At 35.0% G+C, this 9,975-nt stretch overlaps 1 protein-coding gene across 1 annotated transcript in view; it reads right to left on the bottom strand.

The window, feature by feature from the left end:
* Positions 1-9,975, bottom strand: part of LNPK (lunapark, ER junction formation factor) — a 105,226-nt gene that overhangs the window by 92,761 nt on the left and 2,490 nt on the right. Inside the window, exons 2-3 of the mRNA XM_007939419.2 lie at positions 8,222-8,263; positions 7,125-7,312 (exon numbers count right to left, since the gene is read on the bottom strand). Of these exons, the coding sequence (XP_007937610.1) occupies positions 7,125-7,312; positions 8,222-8,263 (230 nt within the window). The remainder of the gene's footprint in view (positions 1-7,124; positions 7,313-8,221; positions 8,264-9,975) is intronic.

Genomic DNA, 9,975 nt, shown 5'->3' with positions numbered 1-9,975 from the left:
GAAGCAGCATTGGAACTCTCTGATAAGGAATTCAAAAGAATTATATTAGGTATCTTCAAAGGATTGAGAGACAGACCAAAGAAAACACAGATAAAACCCTAGAAGAATTTTGGAAGAAAATACAAGAACAAAATGACAAAATAAGTGAAAAATTAGAAATGATTCTAAATCTACAGACAGAAATCTAGAAGATTAATAGAAATAGAAATATCATTTGATCTAGCAATCCCACTCCTAAGTATATATCTTAGAGAATTAAGCCATGACACAGATAGACATATGCACACTCATGTTCATTGTAGAATTATTCACAACAGCACAAAGAAATACTCTAGGTGTCCATCAAGGGATGAATGGATAAACAAAATGTGGTATATATACATACAATGGAATGCCATGCAATGATAAAGAACAGTGATAAGTTCATAAAACATCTTACATTGAATCTGTAGAACATTACAGTGAGTGAAATAACTCAATCACAAAAGGACAAATATTATATGATACTGCTTTTATAAAAGCCAAGAATAGGTTTACACACAGAAAGCAACATTCTTCTATGGTAACCAGGGATGGGGGGGGGCCAGAATTACTTACTAGATAGCAGACATGTGTTAATTCTGGTGAAGGGAAAAGCATTTAAAACACATGGGAAGTCAGCACAATGTGACCAAGGTAAATGAAGACACTGAGAGGTGTGCAAGAAAAAAAGACAACTAGGGTAAATGCTGGAACATACAATTCTGCAACAACACCAACAACCACCAAAAATTTGTGAGTGGTTACATAAGTAGATATGTATGCTATGTAAGGAATTCTGCTGGTACAGTGGTTAAAGCATTCTGCTGCTAACCAAAAGGTCAGCAGTTCAAACCCACCAGCCACTCCAAGGGAGAAAGATGAGCCAATTTGTTTATGTAAAGATTTACAGTCTTGGAAACCCTATGGAGCAGTTCTACTTTGTCCTATAGGGATGCTGTATGTTGGAATCAACTTGATGGCAGTGAGTTTTTTGGTTTATGCCATATAGCTATAGGATGGCCATACTGGAATATATGCACATAACATATACAGGTATACCCAAACCCACTGCCACTAAGTCGATTCCAACTCACAGCAACTCACGTAGGGTTCCCAGCCTATAAATCTTTACAGAAGCACACCACCTCATCTTTCTCCCACAAAGCAGCTGGTGGGTTCAAACTGCCGACCTTTTGGTTAGCAGCCCAATACCTTAACCACAGCACCACCAGAGCTCCTTATATATAAGTATGTTGTTGTTGTTGTTGTTATGCGCCCTCGAGTCGGACCCGACTCATAGCGACCCCTCCTTGGGTTTCCGAGGCAGTATCACTACGGAAGTAGGATTGCCCAACCTTCCTTCCGAGGAGTGGCTGGTGGGTTTGAACCGCCAGCCTTCTGGTTAGCAGTCAAGCGCCTTAGGCACTATGCTACCAGAGCTCCCAATATAGTTGTGGGCATTTATATATACATATTTTGAATCACGTATATGATAGAGTACATAGGAGGCACAGTTATGGAAAATTCTTAGACATATCTAAATACTTCACAGGATTGAGTTACCAAGCTTAGAGCCTAGGGAACACAGTCTTGGGGTACATCTAGGTCAACTGGCACAACATAGTTTATAAAGATAATATGCTACCCCCAGTAGCATCTGGGGTCTTAAAAGCTTGCAAGTGGTGATCTAAGATACAACTATTGGCCTCTTCTCATCTGGAGCAAAGAAATAAAATAAACCAAAGAACCAAAGAAGCAATTAGTTTATAGGACTAATGGCCCACACCAACCAGAACCCCTTCTAGCCTGAGACTAAAGAACTAGATGATACTCAACTATCACTATTGAATGCTCTGACCAGGGTTACAACAGAAGGTCCCAGAAAGAATGAGAGAAAAATGTAAAACAAAACTCAAATTCATCAAAAAGACTTACTGAACCTAGAGAGACTAGAGGAATCCCTGAGACTATAGCCCTAAGACACTCTTTTAACCTGAACTGAAGCCACTCCCAGAGGTCACCTTTCAGCCAAATAACAGATTGGGCTACTGTTGTTGTTGTTATATGCTGTCGAGTCGGACCCGACTCATAGCGACCCCTCCTTGGGTTGCTGAGGCAGTATCACTACAGAAGTAGATTTCCCCATCTTCCTTCTGAGGAGTGGCTAATGGGTTTGAACCACCAGCCTTCTGGTTAGCAGTCAAGTGCCTTAGGCACTAAGCTACCAGAGCTCCCAATAGATTGGTCTATAAAATAAATATTAACACATGAAGAATAAGCTCCTTAGGAAAAGCAACTATACAAGACCAAACAGGCAACATATGCCCAAAAGTAAAGATGAGAAGGCAAGGAGGTGCAGGGAAACTGGAGAGATGAAAACAAGGAAGGTAGGGTAGAAACAGGACAAGTGCTGATGCACTGTGGGAATAGCAACCAGTGTCATGAAACAATTTGTGTAAAATTGTTGAACAGGAACCTAATGTGCTATGTAAACTTTCACCTAAAAGATAATAAAATTTTGTAAATAAATAAATAAATATGGTATCTAGAAGTAAAAAGTCTGTAAGATTGCTTGTAGAGCTAGTTAGAAATAGACAAAGCTTAATGGCTACTCACTCTTAGAAAAGTATCAATCTACTACCCCCAGGTAACACCTATCTGCCAATATAAAGCAGAAATGCAAAGTTGTAGCTGTAATCTAAATCTTCTCTCACTATGGAGCACAGCTTCAATAGCTCCTACTAAATAACTTCAGAATTTTTTAAATTTCCATTTCATTAATGGTTGAAAATATGAAAAGGATATAAACATACTATAGAACACGAAAGGCAGAAAAGCAGATAAGTTTCAATCACATCAAGTTCCTCCACACTGCATTCTGAAGAAAACATAATAAAATTTTCAAAACATCTCACATGGAGTAATTCTGGAATATCTGTGATTATTCAAAATGTGCTTAGTCCCGAACTCATGACCCCTCTGTCCAGTAAAAAGAATTTAGGAAACAGAAGGCAGAGATGACAATCACATTTTCCAGATATCAGGTAGATTTTTAAGCTTTATAATCAATGCACACAGTGATGAGTAAAGCAATAAATTTCATATTGTTCTTTCTACCAGCAACTCTAAGTAAATCCTGGTCTACCCTAAAAATTCTTATTTCCAAAGGAAACAAGTCTAGATAAGTTTGGACAATAGCTCACATTCATATAAAAGAGAATGTCCTGTGGTAAGCCTTTTCTCTATTTACCACAATGTCATTTTCACACTGTTGTATTTTATTTCATGCTTTTGTGATTGTCATCAATCAGAAGGACAATTCTATTCTTTGTTGGGTAACTGGTATATACTTCCAAAAGTGAAGAAGAGCTCACTGAAACAGAAGCTGCAACAGTTGAAAACCAGGTCACAAATGTGAATGAGGCAAAGTGAGAAATGGCTCTGAAGCTTAACAAGCCAAGAAATACCAGGTGTAGAACAATCAGAGACACAAAAAAGATAATAAAGCCTCATATTCAAAATAATAAAAAGATCAAACTGAAGCAGAAAAAATAATACACATTCTTAAAGAAATTATGGTTTTCTACTTTTAAAAACAATTAGTATATGATTTATTTGCAAGGAGCTTTGGTGGCACTGTGGTTAAAGCACTGGGCTGCTAACCAAAGGCTGGTGGTTTGAACCCACCAGCCATTCCGTGGAAGAAAGATGAGGCAGTCTGTTCCATAAAGATTTACAGCTTGGAAAACCCAATAGGGCAGTTCTATTATGTCCTAGTCAGAATCAACTTGATGGCAATGGGTTTGGTTTTGTTTTTTGGTTTTATTTTCAAAAACAGAAAAAAACTTATGATTCATAATAGCAGATCCAATGGATCACAATTTGTGGATCATCCATCAGAATTTACACAATAGAGTTTCTGAGCCATTCTTTTGCAATTAGATATGAATATTTTATAATCAGAAAATCAATTTTTATATAGAAATGGATGCCAAGCAGTTTTTAGAAAATATTTTAAATTTCTTAATTTCTTTTCTCTTTATGGAAAAGTAGAAGAGCAAAAAAAAAAAAAAAAAAAGGCCTAAGCACTATAAAACCAAATACTACACCTGAGATAAAAAGAATCCCAAAAGATGTCAAAAAAGAGAAGGAAAATATAGTTATTTTGCAGTATTATGCATGTAGTACATTTTCAGCTCTTATATATCTTTATACAAAGTTTAAAACTTTTGGAGCTTTAGGAATTCCAATTTGAAAATACCCCTGCACTACAAACAAAAAAATTTTGCTGTAGTTCCAGAGAAAAAGATCCAACCTCTAACAAATATCAAACTAAAGACCTAAGTATCACTCTTGATACTTATATCCTTTTCCCTTACCTCTCATTTCTTCCCATCAGGTTGTATCACTTTTACCTCCAAAATACTTCCAAAAATCATCTCTTCATCCACACTGTCCTAGAGTACAGTAGTCTAATCTATCTTCATCTTTAGACTGAAATATGTTGTTGTTGTTATGTGCCATCGAGTCAGACCCGACTCATAGCGACCCCTCCTTGGATTTCCGAGGCAGTATCACTACAGAATCTTCCTTCCGAGGAGTGTCTGGTGGGTTTGAACCGCCAGCCTTCTGGTTAGCAGTCAAATGCCTTAGGCACTAAGCTACCAGAGCTCCTAGACTGAAATACAATAGCATCCAAACTGACTCCCTGATTCTACTCTTGTCCCCCCCTAACCAATCTCCACATGGCAGAAAAATATGATTTTCTTAAATCACATCATGCTATTCTTCCACTACAATCTTTATAAGCTTTCAATTTCACCCAAAGAAATTCAACTCCAAGTCACAACATTCCATTATCTGGTTCTTGATGCTAGTCCAACCTCCTATCAATCACTCTCCTTCTCCATCACACATTCCAGTCATACTCATCTTTTTTACCCTAAAAGAATTCATGTACTCTGCTACTTCACAGCCATTGCATTTTGTGTTCTCTCTCCTTGGAAATATTTTCCATCAACTCTTGGATTTGTTGTTGTTGTTGAGGATATGAGTGACATAATAAATGTACAAAATTCAAATAATACCAAAAAGTATAAAGAAAATTGTATCTACTTAAAATTCCACCACCCAGATAGAATTATCAATAATATTTCAGAGATAATTCTTTCATCTCTCTATGGATGTGTGCTATTATATAATGTACATATAATCAATTTTCCATAAATTCCAACTATTTCCATACTATTTCTTTCTCATACTTTAGTTCTTAATTCAAATACCACCTCCTTAAAAATGGCCTTCCAGGGCCATTCTAAAACAGCCTCTTCCTCTCTATCATATCACCCTCTTTATTTTCTTCATTGATTTATCTCCACCTAACTTGTTTGTTTTTTTACCTGTTTCTCATTTTTTGTCTATCTAACCCAATCACTCCTCAGAAGGAAGACTGAGCAACCTACTTCTGTAGCAATACCACCTGGGAAACCCAAGGAGGGGTCGCTATGAGTTGGATCTGACTCAACGGCAGTGAGTTTGGTCTGGCTTTTTGGTAAGCCCAGTAAAATATAAGTTCTATGAAGGCAGAGATCCTGTCATTACTTTCTTTATCACTAGTGTCTAGCCCAATATCTAACATATTACAGGTACCCAATATTTCCTGAATAAATATATATTTCAATTAACATTTATAAGATGCAAGATCCTAAATTTATATTTCCCATTCAAATTTATCTCCTGAACTTCAGACTCACATTTAACTGTCTACCTGGTAGCTCCATCTGTAAAGAGAGTTTGCAGATATAATTAAAGTTATTACTCAGCTGATTTTAAAATAGAGAGATTATCCTGGTGGGAACAATATAATCACTTGAGGCTTTAAAAGCAGAGCTTCTCCCTGGCTGAGGGCAGAAGAGAAAGTAAGAGAGATACAGCAGAAGTTTCTCAACAACTGAATGAGTCTGAAAGTGGATTCTCCCCAGAGACTCCAGATAAGAGCCCAGGCCAGGAAACACCTTGACTTAGCCCTCCTGAGACCCTAAGCAGAGAACCCAATTGAGCTGCCTGGACTTCTGACCTACAAAACTATGAGATAATAAATGGGTATTGTTTTATGCCACTACATTTGGGGTAGCAATAGAAAATTAATACTGATCTCCACCCCAGACTGAATTAGGGCTCCTTATTAAGTGCTCCCATAACATTTTGCACTTCTCTTTCATCATTCATCACACTTATTCCTTCATTTAATATACGCAGTCTGAGTAATATCTAGTCTGAGAGCTTGTATATTTCTGTATTATATACCATTATAATCTAATGTCTGAACAACTGGCACCCATAAATGTTTGTTGACTTAATGGACAAAGTTTTTACTCAATAGTCTATAAAAACTCTCAAGCATGATATATACCTCTTTAAAGTGTTCTATTACAAAATATATCTATAATAAACATCAATTGCTCTACAGCAATAACTAAAAAGAAAGGAAAAGGTGGGATGATGGAATATATTCAGAACATATTTGGCAGTTGTTCTTTTGGTATTACAAACCATCTGCCTCTTACCACTACTTCCCATAATCTGAAATGCCTATTCTATGCCCAATATCCCTAGGACATCTGACAACACATTGCTATTCAAAGCCATTATTACTAATGTCACTAAGTCATATTCCTCAGGTATGTTGGATTGTAAATTAAAATTTAAAACAATTGTTCTTACATCTACCATATTAGATCAGAAGGGCAGTATTTGCCCAGGGATAAAGCTCAGAAGGCAAAAAGAGATAGGGAAGAAGGACAAATGGAAACAAGGAGGAAGTGAGAAGAGTGTTGTTACATTGTAGGGATTACATTCAATATCACAAAACAAAATGTATGTGAATTATTGAATAGAAAACCAATTTGCTCCGTAAACTTTTACCCCTAACCATTATAAAAAGTTAAAAGAAAAAATTATTCTACTTCCTGAAAAATATTTTTCAAACAGCAAGAAAAATGAATTTATTAAATATAATATTAAATATATTAAATATAAATAGAATATACTAAAGCTATTAGGTCAGAAAGGGGAAAGGGCTGAAGAAAGAACACTTTACTTACATCAATGGAAAAGCAAAAAATGGTAGTGTCATGGCAAGTCTTGCTGTAAATTCATCAGGAAGATACCATAAGTATACAATTAAGCATGTAAACAGGTAGAGAACTGAAGAATAGAGAATTAATCTTCCAACCCATAACTTTTGTAATCTCTGATTTTTTTCACTAAATTCTTCCAATGCTTGAATTTCCTGTTAAGAGAAAATTATTCTACATTATTAAACCTCAAATTTCCTAAAGAAATTAAAATGCTAACAAAAATTTACAACATAACAGAAAGGTCATATAAAAAGATCTCTTAAAAGAAAAATAATACCTTAATGTCTTAAAAAATAAGACAAAAAATGAAAAAGAAAACTAGAAAGTAAATATGTATGAGAATGCTTATTCTGATAAGTCATTTTTTAAAATGCAAAATTAAGATACTGTTTCTTAAACTATCAAATTAAAAAACATTAGAGGAACAAAAGTGGCATCAGTAAATAATATGTGTTGACTCAAAGAAAGAATTCCTCTAAAATGCCTTTTAAAAAAGCAGGTTGCAAAAATAATAAAAATTAAAAATGATTTGTGCTAAATTCTTACAGTTTCTTTCATCGCTCTCAATATACCCAAAGACTATTCATTTTTAACAATGTTGTTCTTAGGTGTCATTGACTCAATTCCGACTCATAGCTTCCTTACGTACAACAGGAGGAAACACTGCTCAGTCCTGCATCATCCTCAAAATCGTTGCTATGTTTGAGCCCATTGTAGCCATTGTGTCAATGACAGACAGCAGACATGAAGCTGTGAAAATTCTGCAGACTGATAAAAACTGTTGCAGACTATCTTATAATCTATTTTACCCTATCTGTAATACTGATTTATACCATGCTGTAGATCTCATTTCATTCTAAGAGACTCTATTACTTGACATAGACTCCTTAACTCACTGATAGACTTCAGATATTTTTAATATCATGTTACATTAAAGTTCTCAGGCTTACTCTATATCATCTCTAAATTCCCAGACCAGCTCTGGTCTCCAAAATAATATATACTAAAATAGTACTTAATATCTAAAATGAATTAAAATACCTCACAGACAAAAAACATACCTTATCTATATTTTCCAGAACTTCTACAGTTGAAGGTTTTGTCTATTATAGAAATAGGAGACAGAATTACTACTAGTCACTGTAAACATACTTTCATGTTCAATAAACATTTTATATAATCATAGAAGAACATTTTAATCTAAAAGTAAGTTTTTTCAAATATTATCAAGCAATATGTATTAATATTTATATATAACTTAGAAAGTTTAATTTAAATTAAAATAATTCTAAACAGAACTACATTTATGATTAAAGAAATAAACATTCTATTTCTTTTTAGCCCTAGAAACACATTCAACTGATAGCTCATTAGTTCTCAATCCCAAAAGAACACACTTTTTATAAAGGAATAAATTTTCCTCTATTTTCTTAGGTATATGATTATTCAAAAGAATTCACATATTAATAAATTGACAGACAAAAGACAGCCTATTTTGCTATCGCTAAAAGTTCATCTAGGACTCTGAAAGTCAAAATCAATTGGCTATCCTCATTCTGAGTATCGAAAATACTTATCTGAAAATCAGATTTTTAAAAAATCATGTAAGAATACTTTATTATAACAGAGCTTATTTGACAGAAACATATGTTTCATATCACCCAGAATAAAAACCAGCCAAAATGGCTCACACGACACTTAGAAAAATATTTACCACTCAAAAAGAAAAAAACCCAACTCACTGCCACAGAGTTAATTCTAATTCACAGCCATCCCCAATGGGTTTCCAAGGCTGTAGATCTTTACGGAAGCAGATTGCTTCATCTTTCTTCCACACAGCAGCTGATAGCACCGACCTTTTGGTTAGCAGCCAAATGCATAACCACTACACCACCAGAGCTCCTTTTATCAAAGAGGGTAATAAATATCAATCCACTGTAGTTACCACAAGACTTGTTAACATTAGGTTGAACCATATGAAATAGCCATTTTTGCAAAGTCAAAGTGATTAAATATTGGCAATTTCATATGGTTTAACCTAATAAAGATAAAGGAAAACTAGATTATTATGATACTCAAGCAAAAGGCAGAAGGTTTTGGAGGGTTTTGGGATTTTATGTGTTTTGCTTGTGGTTTGGTTTGGGGGTGGGAGGTGCAATAAATATAATACCAATCCAAAACAAGGTAGTCCAGACACAAACCAAATACCAAATTATGTGCCAAGTATTGCTAGATTCCAGTATTACAGTAATAGGGAGTCAAGAAATAAACAAAGTAGCTTGTCTTAGATGACATTATCTCCTCCTACAGTAGAAAAAGGAGCTCTGGTACCATAGTGCCTAAGACTGCTAACCAGAAAGCTGGTGGTTCAAACCCACCAGCCACTTCTTGGAAGGCAGTTTGGGCACTCTACTTCTGTAGTGATACTGCCTCGGAAACCCAAAGATGGGTCGTTATGAGTCGGGTCTGACTTGATGGCAAATAACAACAACAACAACACAGTAAAAAAGAGAATGCATCAGTGTAATTTATATTTTCTAGCTCTAACTTTGAGACCTTAGCCTAACAACTTATTCAATAAAATTAAACTGCATTTCTAATTTTGATGTGTAATATAAATTTGTCTAACCTATAATGCCTAAAAGCATATTGTTTGACTTCAGTAAATATTTGTGGCAAGTTTTAAGTAAAAAATGTAGACCATAAAAATGTATTACATCCATCGACCTATAGTCAGCTGATCTTTGACAAAGGCCCCAAATCCATTAAATGGGGAAGAGAATGTTTGTTTAATAAATGGTGCTGGCAAAACTGG

The sequence above is a fragment of the Orycteropus afer genome, unplaced genomic scaffold (assembly GCF_000298275.1).
Source record: "Orycteropus afer afer isolate SDZICR_OR568_19922 unplaced genomic scaffold, OryAfe1.0 scaffold00001, whole genome shotgun sequence".
Lineage (NCBI taxonomy): Eukaryota > Metazoa > Chordata > Mammalia > Tubulidentata > Orycteropodidae > Orycteropus > Orycteropus afer.
Note: the sequence above shows the minus strand (reverse complement) of the source record. Positions and strands in the feature narration are given on the sequence as shown.